The 23,995-nt window shown below is 38.6% G+C and overlaps 1 protein-coding gene across 8 annotated transcripts in view; it reads right to left on the reverse strand.

The window, feature by feature from the left end:
* BBS9 (Bardet-Biedl syndrome 9) overlaps window positions 1–23,995 on the reverse strand; it is a 432,945-nt gene that overhangs the window by 380,633 nt on the left and 28,317 nt on the right. For all 8 annotated transcript variants that reach the window (XR_012638234.1, XR_012638233.1, XM_074945360.1 and 5 more), the window contains 3 exons: window positions 14,864–15,038; window positions 2,896–2,980; window positions 111–291 (listed from right to left, as the gene is read on the reverse strand). Coding sequence is in view for 6 of the 8 variants with exons in the window: in XM_074945360.1 (XP_074801461.1) it covers window positions 111–291; window positions 2,896–2,980; window positions 14,864–15,038 (441 nt within the window). In the remaining 2 variants the exon portion in view is untranslated. The remainder of the gene's footprint in view (window positions 1–110; window positions 292–2,895; window positions 2,981–14,863; window positions 15,039–23,995) is intronic.

Consider the following 23,995-nt stretch of genomic DNA (forward strand, 5'->3'; position numbering starts at 1 on the left):
TATATTAATCCACAATATATTCAAAAGGTTGTATCTTCCTAATGGAAAAAATTCTTAGTTTTAAGTGTAACTAGGTCAAAGATTCTAAGTTGAATTTTTCTTTTACAAACCTGAACAATAAGGAAGGAAGCAACTTGGACTGCAATCAAGTTTTTTCATGAATCGAATTTGCCCATTATCCTTAAGGCAAAAGAAATTTCTCTCGCCAAGCACAAAAACAGAGGAGGTCTGATTAAAGGAAACAACGCATATATCCAGTGCTTGCTCTCCAATGTTTAAAACCCAATCCATCTTCAAAAGAGAAAACATAACCAAAGATCAGTTAACAGCTATGTGTATAATAAAAGGCTTAAGAAGAAGGTTCAGTCTACATCAAACCAAATGAATTTTCAGCAATGTAAGTGAAAAGACACTTTGGGGCGGTAAGGGGGAAAGAGGTAAAATGTTCTACATTTTAGATGCATATTATCTTCAGGAATGTTGTGATTTTCCTGATTCCAAAAAATAAAACACTGTTGGGGGAAGCGGAAATAAACCAGCCCACAAACATTTTATGAAATAAACCATAAACACATGCTATGCAATTCACTCTGTAACCATATTTATTGTTCAAAAAATAAAAATGCACACATTGTCCCAAAACAAAAAAAAAGCTTTGAAATCTGGAAATAAAACACAAGGTTTCCCATTCTACTAACTAATTAAAGTCTACCACCTCCTTTGTGTCTGCCCTTAGGTACTGATACGTTTCACCAACTTGTTTATCAGCTCCTATGCGAAGTTATATCCAAACCAATCCAAATGTGCTAAACAAACACTTGACTGATGCCAAGCTGGTTTAACAGGAGAGCTGATAAAATTCTCAGTTCAACTGTCCTGTATTTTGTGGTTTTGAATCACAACTTTCCACCACTGTGATTAAAAAAATGAGGAATAACCTCCTTCACAAACATACTGGTAGAGCTGAGGTAATAACGTGCACCTTACATTTTAAAATGCTAAAAACAAGGGAAATCAGGATTATGTTACATCATCCACTTTTCGGAAAATTCTTTCTGTTCTGGGATCAACTGATAACTAGGCAATATGATAGGTAACAGAAAGATTCCATAAAGTGTTTGATTTTTTTTTCTTTTTGCCCTGTGAAATTCCAGTACTTTGTTAATTTGATAGATTCAGATTTCCATTAAGACTCCAACCAAGAATTATCAGAAATTACCCCCATAGGTCCTTCAGTTACTTTTATAAGTTTAGTGTCTAGTTTAATTTACAGTCCCTCATTGGTAAAATTGTATCATCCTCCGTTCAACACATATTTCAGCGTACTTCTGGTAGTGGGATCAAAGGTGAATTCATAATCTTTTTGAAAGCTCTATCAAGTGCCATCAGGAACATGGGGCACCAATCCTCCTTTTTCAGTCAAGTAACACAAAGGTTGATGATAGTTACAGAAGAATTTTTGAACACTCACAATGTAGTTCATGGCTTTTGTCTACCCTCAAGAATAGCTCTATATCAACAATCAATGTAGCTGAATTCCAGAGCCTACACAAGCTCATGAAGAGACTTGCACTGATAGAGCTAGTTGAAGCTTAGCACTGTTTGTTCTTAATTTAAGAGTGCAAATCCCTCATGTCCCTGTCCAGTGCAGCTACACCTATTGCTGGCCACCAGCTGCTGAACTGAGGCTACCCCTGAGAGTAGACAAGGTCTAGAACTGTGTTAGCAATTATTCCTTTCTCAACATGATTTAGATAAGAGTTCTGGACACCCATCCATCAGAAATTTGGGATGAGAACATGCGAAGTTCACATTTTTTTCTGTCCTATTTTTATTGCCTCAGACAAAAAAGATCTTCTTGTACTTTTTTCTGCATTCTTGGATGACATCTTCAGCAATCTGCACATAATATTCTTTCATTTTCTTTTCACAGGCAGAGGCAATTGCACTAGTTATGCATTTCTCCATCTGTGTGGATACTTGTACACATTATCAGCTGGTATTGTTTATGGTAAAGTGTACTGCAATGCACTCTAAGTGAGGTTACATTTGAAGACTGTTCTTTGATGCCAAACATATTACAGAATACAGTCCTCACCTACTTAGCAATGTTAGTCAAAGGGAACATAGAGACTTGTTATCCAAGAGCTGGTTCTCTACTTGCTTCCATGTATAATTCAAGGTGTTGACTTTGATTTATATAGTACAAAAATGTTTGAGTTCTGACTCTTCCAGAGACCACCTCTCTCCCCATGTGCCATAATGGAAGATGAGGTCAGCTGGACTACTTAAGCTAGCACTTTCTGGAGTATCTTAAATGGTCAAGCAGTTGTCAGTGCAGTACCACTGAGGCGGGAATTCCTTTTCCCCACTAGTCCAAAATGGCCTGAGTATGTTAGCCTTAAGGCACGATGTAAGAGACATTAATTTCCCAGGTTTTTCACTGCAAGGGTCGGGGGGGATGGGCGAGCTGGCTATTTGGGGAAATGTCTTTTTCCTAGTTAAATAGTGTTCTATTTAACAATATACATGAGCCCCCAACTTTAACAGGGTGCATTTTAGAAATCTAATAAACTAGTCATAAAAAAACTTTACATTTAAAATCTAAGCAAAATTTCATTTATACATATTTCAGTACTTTCCATCTTGATAATAATTAACATGGAATTTACCCTGTTATGTTAATTTCTCCTCTCTTAAAACAGAGGGCTTAATGAGTATTTAGGACCCAATCCAAATAGGAATAAAATTTACTCGAGTCTTTCCATGGTCTCAAATGGAAGTTAGATCTGGCCCTTAGTGACAACACAGTGTTTCCATCTGTCAGCTAGTCTTCTCTCTTTTTAATATTTATGCACTGTAGGTTATATTTTATGTAAAACAAACAGTTCTTACAACAAGCCTTTTTCCAGAACTCAGTTTTTGCTGCTCTGTCTCCTGTCTTTCATCAGCATCTGTTGCAAATGCCAGCACTTGGTACCTGTTATAAAAAAAATACAGAGAGTATCTCTTTGCAGTTTATCAGTTTTACATCAAATGTTTAAAAAATGTTCACTATAAGGTTTATGGCAAAAGGAGAATCCAAAAATGTTGTCAGAAAATCTACTTTACAATGTATCTGTTGATATCATCGTTCTTATAGAGCACATGCACTGTAGTATCTAGATAACGGATTTTAAAGTAGTATTTAAAACATGCTGTCAGATTCAGATTTTTTTACCTTAAGGATACATCCTTATCTAGTAGTAGTGGAAGATTTCAATTTTTTAACTTTATGTAACACCGACGGTCTGTCGGGGGCAGGATTGAATCGGGGACCTGCGGAGCTTAGCACATGAGCCTCTACAGCATAAGCTAAAAGCCAACGCCTGTTAGATAAGGCTGTAGAGCAGACTCATTTTATCTAAGTGGTCTCTGTGCCACTAGATAGGACAGAACACCACACCCAGAAGGTGCATGAGTTACATTTACATTACCTTTTTTTCCACAAAAAAGTTCAGATTTTATTTTGTTTGTTTAAATTTAATGTTCGAGGTGGATGCTATAAACGAGAGAGAGGCCAGAGACAATTTATTATAGCATTTTGAAAATAGGACCTTACAGCAGTGAGAGAAAGTATAAACTTTCCTCATTTCAAATAATCTCTAATTTAAAAAAAAAAAAAAAAACTTAAACTGAAGCTCAGACAAAGTAACTCTTGCCTACCTTAGAGACATGTTTGAGAATTAAATGGTTCTACTCGGAAATGCGTCTCTGTAAAAATGGCACTGGATGAGTTGCATAGGTGTCATTTTATAACAGACAGCCCAGCAAACTGAGTCAAGTTGGCTTCTTTCTTCTCACTCATTCATTATCAACAGTAATAAAAATTATGCAGGCCTATATCTGCCCTTATTTACACTTATGCAACCCCCACAATGCTCAAATTATGCCCTCAGTGAGACCTATACAATTCCATTTCCTTCCTGGGTTAGCACTGGTGTAACTTAGTAAACAACCTTGTTCCTGTTGCATGAGGAATTGAATCAAACACTCTCTCTCTCAGTTGGCTCTGCAGATCCAACAGGAATAAAAACAGTAAAAAAATATGTTACTAATATCTTACTCTTAACACACATGGGATAGATGGGAAAGAGTAACACTTCCAGTTTTACAATCACTTTTCAGAGAAGCGGCACACTTTAAAGCACTTTGAGATTAAAGTGTAAAGTATTATCATAATATCATGAGCCAAACGTATCGAAAAGTAAGTGTAACAGGTATTCAGCACATAGTTGATTTTAGGCATGCATGCTAAATGCCTTTATCTTTTATCATTTAGCACACAATCCTTCAAGTAGATAATTTTCTTAATACTCTAACTGGCCACTTTTAAGACATCACACTCCCTCACAAAAACTAATCAATGTATTTTAATAATTTTTGTAAAGCTGTACCTGTAAATTAGGGCCCACTACTGGGAACATACTGAATCAGCTCCTACTAAAATCAGGCTCAGGCCAACAGAGAGTTCCAAGTGCCACAATTCTCCCTGATGATTTCAGTAACTTAACATCATATTAAATATATTTTAGTTTATTCCAAGACAAAGTTAAATACTAACACGATCAATGCTAACATTTCAGGTTTATTTCTGTATTTGTGGCAATGGCTGCTAAAGGATTTTTCTTAGTGGTTTTAACTTTATTTTATTTTTACTAAAGAAGATTTTAAAATTTCTATTCAAGTTGAGAAACAGTTGTTCAAAAGCAATTTTTCTATGGCCTAAATAAAAAACGAAATAAATTATTGTTGGAGCTACAAAACAAATATTACCATATCTCTTTCCAACTTTGCCTTCCACACAAGCAAAAACACTAAGTTTTCAAACTACAGAACATTTAAAATAGATGTTGCAGATTCTGAGGTGGGGGAGGGAGGGAGTGTTCTTACATGATCTTAGGAACCTGACTTCATTGTTCAAAGTACTGAAGCAGAAACACTGGACCAAATACAGTATTATTTTACAATATAACATGGGGGTGATCTCCATTTTTCAGACCAGTCTCACACAAATCACAAAAGTGCATTGATATCTATGAAATGACTAACTGAATGACAGTTCCTTGTGACACTAAAATCTTAAAACCACAGAACCCACAGAGGGCAAAACAAACCTATCAAGCTATTTAGCATTCTTTCATGTCACATCACATGTAAAATAACTTAAACATGGAGAAAGAGGTTACTTTCAGAGCTTGAAAATAAGAATCAATTTAATAACCCTTGCTTGCTGAGGTGAAGGCACTGTACTGTACAAATCTCAGGATAGCAGAGAAATTCAGAGCAGGACAAATTGTTCCATGTTGCCATGTTAGAAAATACCAGTCTGGATGGCGGCATATTCAGTTTGCCAAAATCAAAAAGACACATCATTTCTTTAAAGTAAAACATTAAAAATGAAATTTCTTGTGCTTTGCTACAGCTGGGTCCTATTTCTCCCTCACCTTTCAGGGCCCAACTGTGCATTCAGCTTTGAGGTATAACTTATGTGTAACTCCCTTCCAGTATCCTCCCCTTAGTTTATATAGATTATTAGTAAATCCTACTTTGCAATGTACCATAATACTTCAATAATTATATTACATTATGTCTTTCTCTCAAAGTATTGTGGCACATTACATGTATCAAAATCCTGAAGGATCTCAAAGTACTTCACAAACTATACAGCACTACTAAAACAAACCTGTGACAGATATTGCAACAACATGCAGTATCTTTGGGGGAACATATTGTATTAAGTTTATGTATCACTGCAGGCCAGTGATAGCATGTATGATTCTGTTCTACTCCACAGGACAGAAATGAAAACGATGGATGATGATTAAGATGAATTGCTCACATTGTAAACACCTTCAGAGAGGTACGACCCCCTATGAAGGTTTGTGTAGACTGGTTCAAACTGGATTTTCCAGAGACCAATAGACAAAGAAAGGGTTTTTGGCATAAAAAGGCTGTGTATAAATGGACTCAGAGTTTTCTTTCTGCAGCAAATGGACAAGGCATTCTGTCCAAGAGCCCCAGCCCTTGCAGAAGGGTTGGAAAGACTTTGACCTACCAGGATACCATAAGATTGATGGATGACCTCTGGTAAGCTTTTTGCATGTATATAGGAACTTATTGTTTTTATAGGTTTTCTCTGTAACGCTTTTGCTCTAAGAATAAATGCAGTTTGTTTTGGGAAAGCTGATTGGTAACCAGTGTGCTCTGTTGTATCCCAGGAGAAAGCATTAACAACCACATGTGCTGGACCCCAGTTAGACCTGCTGGAAAAAAAAAATCACAAAGGAGATGCAGAGGTACTGCAAGCAAGCCCCAATCTGAAACGAGAGACAACTGGGTCTCCACCCCAAGAGAGGTGATGGGTAGGAAGCCTAAAGCCATAAGAGGGTGCCCTCCAGGAAGACAAGGGGTAGGAGGGAGGGATCAAAGGCACAGTTAATCCTGAAACTGTGATAAAAGCCACCATTGAAGTGAATGGTGACAGCCAGGCAGACAGAGGGAAAGTTTAGCCAAAGAAACCAAGATGTCAGTTTTTAAAAGGTCTCATCTGGAAAATTCACAAAAACAGTAAATTCTACTGCTATCAATTATCCATCTTGGAAAGAACTGACTCATGCCAATTTTCTACTTATTTCACATCTTTATACCATTATACCTTCCCCCGGTCAATGCAACTGCACAAACTTTACAGCCTATTTAGTATCCAGGAGTCAATACAAAATATTCCCACTAGTAGAAAGCATAAAGGGCTCCATTAACTGACTATGTTGTCTGAGAGATAATAGAAATTCTGGTGCAAGAGCAGTAAATATTTATTATGGCAGTAAAGCTCAAACCAGGTTGTGTTACCATTAGATAAATTGTACTCTTGAGGCATAAAATGCAAAACAGAAAAAAATGGCTATATTCCTCTAAATCCTTTGGGTTATGATTATCTCTAAAATCTTCATTCCTCCTCCCCCTCACAAAGATGATGCATTTTGGCTATAAGCCCTTATGATGAAGGAAAATGTGCATTTTTGGTCTTGAAAGCAGATGAACTTGTCAGATTGGAATGTTGGGTAGGAGTTTCATAGAAATCTGTATGCTTCATGCAGATTAATTCTTGCCAAAAGAAAATTGCTAAACTAATCACAGTACCCTTAAACTATATCACTGATGTAATCAGGCCCAAATTCCTTTGCAGGAAGCACATTTTGCTTTATATGCGACTTGAACTAGTGACATGTAGGTAGAGACTACATAACTAGCAGATTCATAATCTGCAGCTTGCTATGATTGACCAGCACTGCATAGGGTAGTAGGAAGGGGAATTAAAAATCATTGGGATGGCAGGGAATATTTCCGTTCCAACTTGCTGAAATATTCAGTATTCCCAGCGGAAGCCCATGAGGCAGACAGGAGATGGGCAGGACAGCTACTTCAGTAGTAGAAGAAACATTGGACCTCTGGTCAGGCAACTTGCTTCCTCTACTGCGGACAGGAACTTTCTTATGCCTTCCAGGTCAATTTTGCTGAGGTGGGACCCTGAAGACTCTAGCAGGCACCAGGTCGACCCCCAGGAAAGGGTCGGAAATTTCTCTAAGTCCCCACTCAGCCACCAGGTCAATCCTGGCTCCCATCCGGCCACTAGGTCAACCCGGCAGCACGCACGTCTGACATCTGAGCAATGGCACCAGGTCACTGAGCTGCTCTAGAAGCAGTTCTTGACTACTCTCAGTAACAAGCAGCAAAAGAATGTAGGACATGGCAACAGATCAGCAGTGACAACTGCAGTCAGACTGGCTCACAAAAACAGGGAAGAGATCACCAGTCAGATAGGGTGAATACTGTGGCTCTCCAGATCCATTTAATTATCCCTTTACAGGGGTGGAGAGTGAAAGAGATGCAAGGCAAGAGCACTTCCATAAATTTACTAGTACCAGTACTCCCAACCCCCTAGCTGAGTGTTTCAGTATACCAAACACCAGAAGTCATAGCAGCCAATGCAGGTCCTGCAATTCTGGGGGAAGAAATCACAGCGGTCAAGTAGATGAAGCTTTAGCTGCCTTTAGGGGAGAACTTGAGAGACTGCCTCAATCAGGTAACAAGGGCTTATAAAGAACACAGCTCCCTTCAATGCAACCAGTGCTTCCGCAGGCCGCTGCTTCTGCACTGCAAAGTATAGGAGGACTTATCAGGTGTAGCAGGTGCTTTTAATTAAGGGTCAGTCCCACACAAAACTAGGGAGATTGCATTCCCCGAAAGAAGAGCAAGCAGGTTTCATCACACAGGATTTTTTAGCATATGTTCCTGGGATCCCTGGTGGCCAGTGCAGCATTATGGTATAGCACAGGGATAGGTAACCTGCGGCACGCAAGCTGATTTTCAGTGGCACGCATGCTGCCTGGGTCCTGGCCACCAGGCCGGGGGGTTCTGCATTTTAATTTAATTTTAAATGAAGCTTCTTAAACATTTTTAAAACCTTATTTACTTTACATACAACAATAGTTTAGTTCTATATTATAGACTTATAGAAAGAGACCTTCTAAAGAACATTAAAATGTATTACTGGCACGCGAAGCCTTAAATTAGCGTGAATAAACGAAGACTCGGCACACCACTTCTGAAAGGCTGCCGGCCCCTGGGCTAGCACATGGCAAGTCAAAGTCTGCAGCAATATCTTTAATTGGACCAATGTCTGTTGGTGAGAGAGAGAAGATTTCGAGCCACCCAGAGCTCACCCACTTTGTCTCTCTAATATCCTGGGACTGACAACTACAATTACACTGCAAATACATTCTTATGCACTGAATGATCACTTTGATCTATACACAAGTGAATTGGCCTGGCTTCCAGCTGTGAGTTTGTCAGTTCTCAGCTAATGTCTAGCCCTTGGCCACAGCTGGTACTCGGGCTGCCAGCATCACATCTGTTAGCACTCAATTGCCAGATTATGCATCCCTCTCTGAAAGAGAAAGGCCAGCAGTCCAGCACCAATTTTAACACTTCTCAGTATTGAACTGTTATTGACGTAAGCCTCTAGGTACTACTTCAGTATAAAATATTTATTTATTTAATACTGGCTGCAATCCCCAACCCATAAAACAGAGTTCTGGGGTGTAGAATGATGGCAAGATGGGAGCTGAGCAAAACTCACAGAGGATCTGCACTGATCTATTTGCATACCTTCTCTGCAGGTGTTATCTCAAGGCCTTAGCAAATATTTGTTAAATGGATAGAAGCATCTATTGTTTAAGGATCCCTTCATAGTAACTTATTTTTGATGTTACAGAGATGTGCTTCTCCTGAGCTTGACTAGGCATTTATTAGGATGCTACATCGCCATTACCGCATCAATTGATGATCTCAGAGGACTTTGGGGCAAAAAGGAGCATACTTCACACCTCCCCTTCTAAAAAACTGACCAGAGGACAGGGGTACATACGTATGTGAAAACAGTGTGGTCTATCAAAGCACTGGCACTGGAAAGTACCTGCTTTGTTGCCTATCTATTCATGTGAAAGGCTGGGAGACTGGTGATTCTCTAGCACTTTACGATGGTAATAAAAAGGATATTGTCACCTCTGGTGGGATATGGCCTGCAAAAATATGGCACAATTTCATTTAGAACTGTTGTAGTCATGAGTGCCTTGAGCATACCTGATATACAGCCTGCAGGCAGAAGGCACTCTGAATGCTACCATTCACACCACCAGGTAGATAGTGTTAAACTTATTGAGCAGGATTGGTCAGCTTTGTATAAATAAAGATATAATTTTGTTCTTTTATCTTTCCTAAAGGGTAATTCTATTAGCCCAGTACTCCAAATCCAAGCTTGGTCTCAGAAACATGAGTCTAGGAATATGTCCACATCATCTTGGTAGGGACAGGCCTCAATATAGGGCACGAGTTAGAGGCACTCCCACTAATATGCAAACAGGAGCAAAACGAAGTTAATCATACTGCGCCAGTCATGATCACACACATTTATCTGTATGTTATATCCATATGCCCAACCTACTGTTGGATCTTACATAACTTAGTTTGTGAGCTTCCCAGTGAAGGGACTCGGTCTTCATCCGTGTTTATACAGCATGGGTCTTCTATCCTGCATGGGGTTTATGGGTCCTACCAGAATATAATTAAAGCAGCAGCATGTATAATTCCCTCCATAGGGAAAAGTCAAGAGGGAAACTTGTTGGTATGGCAACAAGACGTAGGCAAATTGGCACCTACAACAACTGCATAGTTAAACCCAAGGACTTGGGATGCAGGCAACCTGTTAATATTTTAACAGATAAGAATTAACTCCTGTTAAAAGGCTAAAGTAGAGGATAGAGGATTTTAACAGAAAGATGTGTGTACAGTGTGTTCATTTGTACAGAAATCAGGGTGGAGGCAGGCACTTGGCAATCACAGGTCTGTATTGTTGGGGTAATGCTACAGTACTAACATGTTTACTTAGCAGCAGCATGTTTGGAAAGTTGAATGGCACAGCTTCATAGCATTGCTTAACTTTTTGGCAGACTTGAACCATTTGTATAACTCTTTTCCTCAATCTTTCATAACATATATATTTTAAAATTTATTACCACTAGCTGTGTTGCTAATCAGTCATCTCCACTGAGCAGACTTTTATTGTGAGCTTGCACAAGCAACATGGCTCGATGATATACTGCTTAAATTGACTTCTGCCTGGCTCTGATCACTTTCAAATTTTGAAGGGCTTTTGAATAATAGATTCTTTGGTAGCTGTCTACAATAATGATTCACAAAGGTATGCTGTCACTTATAGGGGAAAAATGAAGCTGTGCTAAATTGTTACTACTCAAAACTAAATACCAAGAGCTGAAGTACTAGGACCCTTGAGATTCACACAATAGTTTCTTGTTGCTTTCTAAAGCGATTCATAGATGCCTACTTCATTCTTAAATAGAACCATGAGGCCAACACATCCATAAGAAAACCCCTTTTATTTAGCCCAGTGATGTGTTGCTTGGAAACTTGAATGCAAAATACTAACATCAGTTAGGGCTGTGAAATTATTACATCTCTTCTGATTCTCCCATTTAAGGTTATTCACAAAATCACTGCTCTTGTTTCTTCCTCATTTCCTTTTCTACACAAAACTCCTCCTTAACCTTTACCTTTGTAAAGGCTCTCTTCTCTTTAAGCCTTCTGTACATAACGGCCCTTGAGCTTCTAGCTCCCTTCTTCCTTCCACCAATGAGTGACCCTCTTTTCACTCAACTGCCTCCTTAAGACCACCAATAATACAATCAGCGATCCTAATACAAACAGCTATCATCCTCTGTACACGACCCAACACTAAAAAAAGCCATCATGCTGCACTCAGATCTAACATTGTTCTAATAATCTGGTGTGTAACATCCTTAAACCATTCTGTTTAACTGTTAATTCCCTGAGGGAGGGACGGTGCTTCCTCTGTATTTTGTACAGCACCAAGCATATCAATGATACCCAATGAAACAGCAACAACATATTTTCTCTCTTTCCCACATCAATCTTTCACTTTCTTTCTTCACCCATCAATTTCATCTCCCTTTTACTGCCACTTCAGTTCTCACTGAGAAAGCACCTCACTCCAAAGATGATGCCATTCCCCATCAGTCACTCTCCATACTTAAAAGCAATGATCTATACCTCACTACATTATGACAAAATGTACACTATTCCAATCTAGGACATATTCAGACCTCACCAGATTAATGCATGAGTGCCCAAAGCTGAATGACCTCACCACACATTAAGCGGTGGGGACCTTTGTCAGGTTTGGCAGACAAGGTGAGTTGCCCCTTTAAAGGCACCTAGAGAGCCAGTGAGTTACCTCCAACATGGAGGTAGCCCCATTCCAGGTCAGCATGGGGACACTGACCCATCCCCCTGCAGGTGACCAGAAGAGAGGGGGAATATTTATGCCCACATCTGAGCAGTGAAAGCCCTCTTTTCACCTGGTCAGGTTAAGCAGCACCCACCCTCTCATCCATGAAAGTATTATTATCCACTGTGGGCATGACATTAGTTGCTCCTTTCTCAGGGAGCCTGGAAGGAATTTTTCCCTTACCACCAGATTGGCCAACACAAGGTAGGTTTTTTCACCTTCCCCCACAGTGGGTAGGAGGCTTGAGGGAGAAAAGAACAAAAGGGGAGTTAGGCTATGATGCTGCAAATCATTATGTAAACTTGGGGCAGATATCCAGGGCAGGTACTCTGCAGGGAATTGATAGTGATCAGATTAAACCCTTTCCCAATCCATTTTAAGGAGGTATTCTTTTAAGGAGTGGAAACAGTAGGAGGGGTGAAGGAATTCATAGATTCATAGATATTTAGGTCAGAAGGGACCATTATGATCATCTAGTCTGACCTCCTGCACAACACAGGCCACAGAATTTTACCCACCACTCCTGCAAAAAACCTCACACCTATATCTGTGCTATTGAAGTCCTCAAATAGTAGTTTAAAGACTTCAAGGAGCAGAGACTCCTCCAGCAAGTGACCCGTGCCCCATGCTACAGAGGAAGGCGAAAAACCTCCAGGGCCTCTTCCAATCTGCCCTGGAGGAAAATTCCTTCCTGACCCCAAATATGGCGATCAGCTAAACCCTGAGCATATGGGCAAGATTCATCAGCCAGATACTACAGAAAATTCTTTCCTGGGTAACTCGGATCCCACCCCATCTAATATCCCATCACAGGCCATTGGGCCTATTTACCATAAATATTTAATTACCAAAACTATGTTATCCCATCATACCATCTCCTCCATAAACTTATCGAGTTTAATCTTAAAGCCAGATAGATCTTTTGCCCCCACTGCTTCTCGCGGAAGGCTATTCCAAAACTTCACTCCTCTGATGGTTAGAAACTTTTGTCTAATTTCTAGTCTAAATTTCCTGGTGGCCAGTTTATATCCATTTGTTCTTGTGTCCACATTGGTACTGAGCTTAAATAATTCCTCTCCCTCTCCGGTATTTATCCCTCTGATATATTTATAGAGGGCAATCATATCTCCCCTCAACCTTCTTTTAGTTAGGCTAAACAAGCCAAGCTCCTTGAGTCTCCTTTCATAAGACAAGTTTTCCATTCCTTGGATCATCCTACTAGCCCTTCTCTGTACCTGTTCCAGTTTGAATTCATCCTTCTTAAACATGGGAGACCAGAACTGCACACAGTATTCCAGGTGAGGTCTCACCAGTGCCTTGTATAACGGTACTAAAACCTCCTTATCCCTACTGGAAATACCTCTCCTGATGCATCCCAAGACCGCATTAGCTTTTTTTACGGCCATATCACATTGGCGGCTCATAGTCATCCTATGATCAACCAATACTCCAAGGTCCTTTTCCTCCTCCGTTACTTCTGATTGATGAGTCCCCAGCTTATAACTAAAATTCTTGTTATTAATCCCTAAATGCATGACCTTACACTGCTCACTATTAAATTTCATCCTATTATTATTACTCCAGTTTACAAGGTCATCCAGATCCTCCTGTAGGATATCCCTGTCCTTCTCTAAATTGGCAATACCTCCCAGCTTTGTATCATCCGCAAACTTTATTAGCACACTCCCACTTTTTGTGCCAAGGTCAATAAAAAGGTCAATAAAAAGATTAAATAAGATTGGTCCCAAAACCAATCCTTGAGGAACTCCACTGGTAACCTCCCTCCAACCTGACAGTTCCCCTTTGAGTAGGACCCGTTGTAGTCTCCCCTTTAATCAATTCCATATCCACTTTTCAATTTTCCTATTGATCCCCATCTTATCCAATTTAACTAATAATCCCCCATGTGGCACGGTATCAAATGCCTTACTAAAATCTAGGTAAATTAAATCCACTGCGTTTCCTTTGTCTAAAAAATCTGTTACTTTCTCAAAGAAGGAGATCAGGTTGGTTTGGCACGATCTACCTTTTATAAAACCATGTTGTATTTTGTCCCATTTACCACTGACTTCAATGTCCTTAACTACCTTCTCCTTCAAAATTTTTTCCAAGACCTTGCATACTACAGATGTCAAACTAACAGGCCTATAATTACCTGGATCACTTTTTTTCCCTTTCTTAAAAATAGGAACTATGTTAGCAATTCTCCAATCATACGGTACAACCCTTGAGTTTACAGATTCATTAAAAACTCTTGCTAATGGGCTTGCAATTTCATGTGCCAATTCCTTTAATATTCTTGGATGAAGATTATCTGGGCCCCCCGATTTAGTCACATTAAGCTGTTTGAGTTTCGCTTCTACCTCAAATATGGTAATGTCTACCTCCATATCCTCATTCCCATTGGGGAATTGGGGCTCCTATGACTGGTATGGCAGGGAGTCAGCTCCACCTCCTTTATATACCCTTTGATTCTCATTCAAGGGGGGAGGGGAAGAAGGTAGCAAGGTCCCAGCAATGTCTTAGCTGGGGATCAGGATGGGTAAGGGGGAGGGCTGCCAGCAGCCCCCCCAGATATATGTAAATAATTATGGAATTACCTGCACTGTACAGTTTTATCTGGCAGGTACTCCCAGACACTTAGTAATAAAGTTGCGGCCTAATTAAGCACATCCGGTGTCTCCTGTCGTCCTTCTGGCATACCCGGACAATAACAACAATTCAAGTCTGAGCTTCAGGTGACAGCACCAAGAAAGGCATCTGTTCTTTCCTCTTTTAAAAAACAGATATGTGGTACAACATGAGTAAAAGCAAATAAAATATTATAGTTATTTATATTTTCATAGGTGGTGATAATTTTTTATCTTCAGTATATTCATGTTATATGATGGCAGTCCTAAAAGAAACCACAATTACTTATTTAATATTTATACATACTTGTAGCTCTCAACTTGCTGACAGGAAGAGACTGTAATGAAGCAATCCGTTCGAGAGCTGTAAGTTAACGGACCAGGCAGAAGAAAACCAGGTAGAAATCGGCCAAAAGCATAGCTTTCCTGTTCAAACAACATAAGCATGCCATCCATGGACTGTATGCATATCAAATCTCGACCTAAAAGAAAAGGAAACAAAGCACCGTTAATCACATATTAGATTTTTATGAAAATATACAGGCCTGAATTCTCATTTACACTAAATGTATATGAATACTAATTTATTATATTGGCAGCATCAAGGGGCTTTAAAGTAGGAATAAATGTAATTTACTCCGACTTTAAGGTTCCTTTACACTTAACAGAGTAAGAGACTACGTAATAGAGAAAGGAAACTGGATATGGAAAGGAAAAGTGGCAATGAGAACAATGCTGGTAGCAAACAGATAGCGAAGGAAGGAAGAGCAAACAGTGAATCTTGGCAGAGAGAAGAAAATATCCATAATGCATATAGAGAAAAAGCCACATCCAATGTCTTCACAGGGGTCCAAGCTGTGAAAATCACTCTGCAAATGGAGAATGGGTGGTTCCCACCTGGCTCTACCTCAAGGAGTGCTGCTCTCACCACCCTGGAAAGCTATTTGGCATATGGTACCCCATGAAGTGGGAGAATCCCCCTCCATTTTCAGATAATGCCTGGAAGAAGTTACTCCCTGCTTTGGTGCCCTACATCCCATCCCAAACTCTTGCCAGGGAGTGGGGGAAGGAAATTCCTGACAACTCCCAGAACCACTGCTCATCCTATTCCCCACCTGTTCTTTCCATAAAATAATTTAACCCACAAGTAAACTGATGTGACTTGAAGGACATCTGTACTTTGCATTTCATTGATTTTGCCAGTTTGGCTCTCAAACCTATTACTTAAACAGATTTTTTTTAACGTATAAATAATCCTCTAGAACAAAGAAAACTAAACCCTCCAAAAATTGTAAAAACATTATTTGCTAAAACTAAAACTAGTTAACTGTTTCCTTTCTTACGTAAACAACAATACATTAAGAGAAACCAAAAGATAGCAAAAAAATGAGTTTTCTGATTTGATTAAGTTAATATTCTAATTTAACTGAGGGAACACAATTATTAAAATAAAATTTAAATAAAATAAAATAAAATAAAATAGACCCTAAGATCAAATTGTTAAATCTATCATGTCATTCCAGGTATTTTAAATGGTCTAAAATAGAAATCATCATGAAAACAATGTTAGTATTATAGCGATTACATTTTCCCATTGCTTTTATCCTACCTTTATTTTATATTTTTAAACGAGGATTAAAAAATATTAAGTCTGTAGTGAGGCGTTAAAAATACTTGTTAATACTGAAATCAAGAATTCAGCTACAATAGCAGCAAGATCCTACTGGTCACTTGTCGATTTCAATTACATAGATATAAATTCAGAGCAATAACTTTGAAGTCAACTGAGATCAGAATCAGGTTGTGGATTTAGCATTACATAAAAGAGAACATTAATTCAAATGTGCACGTAGTTTTTAGCACCCATTCATACAAAGAAATCCACAAAAAAAGGGTCCACTCAAACACACACTGAAATCTATGAAAATATTAAAGCCAATTGTGACAAAGTTCCTCCTCTACCTTGGTGGGTCTTGCACTTCTTGGAGGATTTGCTTGCCTTGGAGCTTCGCGGCAGCCCTCAGCTTGGCCGTTTTTCTGAACCCACAGTTCAGGTCTGACCAGGAGTTGGGAGGTTTGGGGGAACCTGGGCCCGCCCTCTACTCCAGGTTCCAGCCCAGGGCCCTGTGGAATGCAGCTGTCTAGAGTGCCTCCTGGAACAGCTGTGCGACAGCTACAACTCCCTGGGCTACTTCCCCAGGGCCTCCTCCCAACACCTTCTTTATTTTCACCATAGGACCTTCCTCCTAGTGTCTGATAATGCTTGTACTCCTCAGTCCTCCAACAGTCCGCGTTCTCACTCTCAGCTCTTAGTGCCTCTTGCTCACAGCTCCTCACACGCGCACCACAAACTAAAGTGAGATCCTTTTTAAACCCAGGTGCCCCAATTAGCCTGCCTTAATTGATTCTAACAGCTTCTTGATTGGCTTCAGGTGTTCTAATCAGCCTGTCTTAATAGTCTCCAGAAGGTTCCTGATTGTTCTGGAACCTTCCCTGTTACCTTACCCAGGGAAAAGGGACCTACTTAACCTGGGGATAATATCTCTGCCTTCTATTACTCTCCAATAGCCATCTGGCCCGACCCTGTCACACAATGGAAGTAGGTACTGGATCAAGCCCCTATCCTGCAAACATGTAAGTAAATATTGTCATTTATTTCAACAAGACTACTCACATGCAAAGTTATTCACATCTGCAAGTGTCTGTGGGATTATAGCCTATGCATACAGGATTAAAACAGGATCTTGATTTAAAGAGAAAAAAATTACTTCCTCCTTGATGTCCTCCCCTCAGACCCTACTCCTCTAATATAGGGCCTCAGATATAGGCAACAACAAAAAAATCATGTCTTTTTCCCACTTAGACAAGTACTGTTATATAAGCTCACAGAGGCAACAGTTCAATATATGGCAACACTGGAGGTAAAATACATATGGAAAAATTATCTCCTTGTATTCTGATTCTTCAGAGAAATTATTAGAGGCATATCAATGGTTATTTAAAAAGAAGCAGAGCATGCTAAGTAGTTAATGGGTTAATAGTTCACCTAAATTACTAATACATTATTACTTGATCTTTGACCTCCTGACTAAAAAAAGAGAATCAGTATTCTCTCCGCCAAGACTTGGATCATTAGGGTAAAAACTCTGAATCTGAGGGCAAGTCGTCAGAGGCGGGTAAGGGGAGCAGAAGGTAAATAGCTACACTGGATCCCTTTTTTCCCCCCCTTTTGTGATTGCCCATTCTATACTACTCTCAAAATGGTCCCTTCATCCTTCCCACCAAGAAGATCTGTACATAATTGATTCAATTCCCATTAACACTGCTGCACACATTTGATGGGGAGGACAATCAGGAATGAAATACGGTCTTGTTCTTTTCCCAGAGGTTGAGCTCAGTGCTTCTCAACTTCCTAAGAAACAAGGGAACCAAACTGCAGTACTTCATAGGGAAGCACACTGGTGCTACTAGATAGATGGGCACAATTTTTTTTTTTAAATTAATGTAATTTTAGGGGGGGGATCGTGATAGGATTTCAACCAAATCTGAACTATTGCAATGGCCTATTTACCCTAAATATAGATTTCTAAATAAAAAAATATATATTTTATTCAAGCGGAAGTTCTGTCTTATCAGAGGGGTAGCCATGTTAGTCTGTATCCACAAAAATAACGAGGAGTCCGGTGGCACCTTAAAGACTTTAAGGTGCCAACGGACTCCTCATTGTCTCTTTTCTTAAAACCATAAACCTAAGATCTGTCTTATATTTAACACAACATATTTTGGGGGGATGATTTCCTGACTGCTGATGCAAAACATATTTGTCTTATACCAACTGTTTTAATAAGGCAGCAACAACACTCTGGTTTAACAAAATCATAAATCAACATATAGAGAATAATTTTCTTCAACCTTAGAAAAATCCCATTTCCCTTATTAAACATGAAACAGAGCAAAATAGTCCATTAATCAAGAGGTCTATGATGGCTTCTAAAGGAAATTTAGCTAAGCTAACAATGAAAACCAATCTTCTCAAGTTAAATCATGCTAGGATCTGTACAGGTCACCTATATTTTGTACAAAAGCATCTGTAACATGGAAATCATTAGAGCAATGTTCAAAAGCTCTCAGACTAACATTCTGCCAGCTACTGAAGTAAGCCAAACTAATGCCTTTCTTTACAACTGCAAGCGATAAAGACACAATATATCATACCATTTAAGCCATTGGCTGCAAGGTTCACTGACAACTTCAAGTTGATGATTTGGTCCCATCAGGTTTAATCTATAGTATATTAAAGTTTGTTTCATGTTTCCAAACAGTCGTACTACATTAATCTTTCCTGTTACTTTAGTAGATAAGAGTCACACACCTTTTTAGGAAATGTGACTTCTTTAATTCTGTTAACAGTTTGAAGTCAATGAACAAATGCTTCCTACTAGTAAATTCAATAATTTTAATAGAATTACGATATGTGTTTAACATGTAAAAGCCTGATAGCATTTTCCAAAAAGTACAATTGTTTTTGAGTTATGAATTTCCTCAGGTTTTCTTACACTGAAACACATGTTTTTTAAATTATAAAGCAGGGTCTATGGCTTCTGTTCAAATCTAGATTTTATTGTTTATAAAATTAGAAACATATTTTATATTGTACACATTATATATGCACACACACACACACACCCCCGTATGTGGACAGCCAACAAGTTTCTTTTGAAATTGTGTATGAAGTGGCTTTATTAAAAAGCCTTTCCAGTTACTTAACCTCTTAAAATACTATTTATATGGCTCAAAAGATCAAACACTTCATTTTATGATTTATTCATAATAATTTGTCACTCATATTCTGAGGTATGTGGTATTCAAAGGGTTAAGTCAACCGAACTGATCAGTTGAGAAGCATTTGGTTCATTGTTTAAAGGTCAAGAAGCTCTGAAGCATTAGCCAAGATCAGAGCAGATGATTTCAATAACATAGGATTCAAAATGAAAAATTATATATTAATAAAGTAACATGCAATATTTGAACAAAAAAATCATAACCAAGGTGCTTGAATTCAATTAAAACCTGTTTAATATTAAGGGTCTCACTTAATTTTCAATTTTTTTTTTTCATTTTAACACTGACACTATTCTTAACTAATGCTGCTTCAAAGAAAAAAAAAGAGAAAATGGCACAATTTAAGCTAAAGACAGTATGGCAGACGATGTTCTTTGTTCTAGCTTTTGTCGGTTTAATAAACCAATCAACCATCATGGTAAATAAAGTACTTTGCACTAGGGTAGCACCTTCCATCCATGGACCTCAAAATGTTCTACAAACTTTAATGATTTAAGATACACAACATCCTTGTTATTCAGGTAAGTAGCAATATGCCTATATCCTGGTCCTGTTCTACCTAGCCTTGGAAATGGGCAAACTGCAGTGGTCCATCTTTGGAGACAAATAGGGCATTCTGGAATGCCCTGAAACAAATGGCTAACCAGTGGACCATGATATTGATGTACTGGTAGGCTATTAAGCCATCTCCTGTCCACAGCTAAGAATACATTGCTCCCTAGTTGCCCCCTTACACATACACCATCTCTTATAGATCACCATGATTTACCAATGACCTGCACCAAATGAAAAATGAGATGAGAAGATCAAAAAGTGTTAATGCCAATAAGCCAGGCTTCTATTCTGCCATAGTCTCAGAATTTGGACAGGTCTCTCAAGAAGAGATTCTAAAACAACTAGGGAAAATCTGTCAAACCATGAGAACTTCACTAGTCATTCCCCTCTTGATTAGTGAAAACTTAGACTGAAAGCTCTTTGAAACCAGAACTTTCTTCTCATTATGTGTATGGTTTAGCATATCTGACACATAAATATCTTGCAACGCCGGCTAAAACAGTGCTATGCAAACGCCTGTTCTCACTTTCAGGTGACATTGTAAGTAAGAAGCAGGCAGCATTATCTCCTATAAATGGAAACATTGTTTGTCTTAGGAATTGGCTGAACAAGGAGGACGACTCAGTGGTGTTGTAGGCTTTAAAGTTTTACATTGTTTTGTTTTTGAGTGCAGTTATGTTAAAAAAAATAAATTCTACATTTGTAAGTTGCACTTTCATGATAAAAAGATTGCACTACAGTACTTCTATGAGGTAAACTGAAAATACTATTTCTTTAATGTTTTTACAGTGCAAATATTTGTAATCAAATATAAAGCGAGCACTGTATACTTCGTATTCTGTGTTGTAATTAAAAACAATATATATGAAAATGTAGAAAACATCCAAAAATATTAATAAAATTTAAATTGGTATTCCATTATTAACAGTGCAATTAAAACTGATTAAATTAAAAAAATTGTGATTAATCGTTTGATAGCCCTAGTCTAAAAAAAATGAAAAATCTTCTTAAAAAAAACAAAACTTGGTTTGGCAACAGTTCAGGTAAAACTGAGATGATGTCAATTGGCAAGGAGAAGAATTTTGAGGAACTCACACGAACTGTTATAACACCTTCAATAAAAGGCATCTGTACACTGTCAAGGTGATACACAACCTCCAAGTCCAACTGGACTAAAATCTACTCAAGAACTATTAGAGAGCAGCAGTGTTTTTTTCATATTTAGCTAGTTGGAAAGCAAGCCCTTCAGTTTTAGATGCTGACCTGACTATTGTTATTCAAGCATTTGTCATCTCAAGATTAGATTACTGCAATGTGTGCTCTCCCTAAAAGATACAGAAGGCTACTCAAAAATTACAAATACATCTGCACTCACTATTCCACAAGCCATATAAAGTGGCCAGACAAAAGCATATTGAACTCCTCCTCAACTTTCTACCTTGGTGACCAATCAAATTCCAGGTTCATTTTACATCCTTGATCCTTAACTATAATAACCCCTAAAGAAACTTGTATCAATGCTAGCTCAGACACTCCCATCATGGAGTTTCCTAAGAATTCTACCATTACCAAGGACAGGATTTGCCCTTCCATGGAAGAAGTTTGGGGTTGAAGTCTCTACTGGAGGCCAGGTGCTTCTACACCAGCCCCAGTGCCCTCAGGCGTTGATCTCTAGCCACAAAAGACTTCTCCACCAATTGCACCCTACAGGGGAAAAAGGAATAATGTGAACTTTTAAGCAGAGCCCATATGTGCTGCAATTAGGAATTCAGTTGCGTTAATGTAAGTGGGATTGTTGAGGTGATGGTGCATGTAATGCTAAGATCATGCTAAGATCCCCAGCATCTCAGAGGTTGCCATTTCCATGAGAAAAGTAGGAGCTACATGTATACAGGCTCCCCGACACAGAAATCTCAGAGACAATCAGCTTGTGACTCTTAGTTTGATCAGGTCCTTCCAACTGCCTGCCTGCATAGGCATCAACTGCAGTATGAACATTTATTTCCTCTCCTTTCTTTTTGAACTTTTCTCAGAGAACATCCTATAGGCATCCAAGAACAGAAAATACTTATTCTTTATTTTAGAATTAAATAAAGAGAGGACAATCAACTTGGCTGAAATACAATTAATTCCAAGGGTTTGGTGGGTAGGTGTTTCAAATTAAAAAAAAAAAAAAAAACTATTTACATATATTTGCAATAATAAAAGAAATCAAAGTACACAAAGTTGGAGAAAAAAAGACTGCATGCTCACACAGTATCTCTCCCAAAGCTCTAGAAGCCGGATAGCACAATGTCACAGTAAGAACCACTCACTATGATCTCTTGTACTATCTCCCCCAGTGAGAGGGCAGAAACTTTTCAAGCACTTATTTAATATTTCTCCTCTGTCTTACTGGCTTATTACAAAAGCATTTTTCAGGAAACACTATAGGATAATCTAGGACAATCCTATTTTTTTTTTTATTCGGTGCTCTGTGCTCCTATCTTGGCTTATTCCTGGTCAGGGGAGTAGAAACTCCATGAGTTTCAATCTCTGAATGTCCTTTCTATTCTTCCATCTGTGGGGAGAAAAAGAAGAATTTGCATCCCCAGCTTCCCACAAATGCGGCATAGGTTTCAGCCCCTAAGCTCAAGGATCTCAGGGGTTCACTGGAATCAAGGGCTGTCTCCATAGAGGTTCATCCTCTTGCCTTCTCTCCCTTTTCCCCCGGCTGCCCCTTGACAACATCACTGTGCTCCCTGGGTGTTCTCTTACCATCACTGTCCCTGAGACCTTCCACAATATGGAGGGGGAAAGAAACAGAAGTTAGTCCAAACTCAGTTGGCATAACCACACTGCTCAGTTTTAACTTTCTAAAAATCAGTATGCACAAAGAGAAAAAAACATGAGTAGGTAGAGCATCTTATTTCTGTCCACCTTGTCAGCTAACTCTGGCTCAATATTTATACTTTGCATTAAATGCTGCCCTCAGTTATCCCCATGAAGCTTCACTGAAATCAGCAGGGCTGCACAGGTGTAACATAGGACAGAATTTGGCCTACTTCTTAAGGAGACTGTTATACAGGTGTCTGAGCTACTGTCTTAGGCATCAGACACGTATGCACCAAAACATTCCAATGAGGTATGGTAACTGCAAAAATAAACCTGGTTTCAAGTGATCAGAATCCAGAGAAATATGTGTTTACACCATATTAATAGTTTTGTTATCTTTTCTTGTATTTGAATGATAACACAAGATTTTTTTTAAAAAATAGCAGATAACTATATAAAACCACACAAGATATGCAGGAAGGTGGAGGACACTGGTACAAAATTTATAAATACACACACACGCCTAGGTAAATATTTTTTTTAAGTTTATTAGATTACAATACAAATTAAATCAGTCTGTTGACGTACTATAATTCTATTGTTTAAAATACTATAAAAGTTGCCCTGAAGATCACAGAAATCAGAGATAGAAAAGACATTAGATAATATGGTCCATCCCCTTACTACAGCAGAAGTGTTTTCTCTATAGTACACATTCTAACTTTTGTACTTCATACTCTCCTACCATTTTAAAGGAAGGCATTTATTTCTATTTCTCGCTATGCCGTCACAGTTGTGAAAGAGCAATATTTCTTGGTTGTGAATAATGGGGGGGCTTTTTCCACAAGCAGCTAAAGAGATTTTTTGCTACATCGTTTAACTAACGAACACCTTAAGTTTTGTTTTTAATTATTTCTGTTTCTGTGACAACACTTTAAAAACCACACACAGACACACTACAGGCAGCAGTAATACTGTACAGTCGCTTATTCAGTTACTTTAATAGATTAAAAATAGGTGTCTGCACAGTTGTTCGTCCACATTGTTAGGGCAAGTCAGAAGTAGCAATAAGTTTTGATCTCACACAAATGATGAGATCTAAAATGTATGTTTACCATAATCTGTTAAATCATAAAAATAATAAATCACTAAGAGTGGAAATAAGATTTACAGAACACTCTTGTAATAGATAGATACGTATAACAGTGATTGGGGGATATTATATTTA

This window comes from Natator depressus, chromosome 2 (assembly GCF_965152275.1).
Source record: "Natator depressus isolate rNatDep1 chromosome 2, rNatDep2.hap1, whole genome shotgun sequence".
Classification (NCBI taxonomy): domain Eukaryota; kingdom Metazoa; phylum Chordata; order Testudines; family Cheloniidae; genus Natator; species Natator depressus.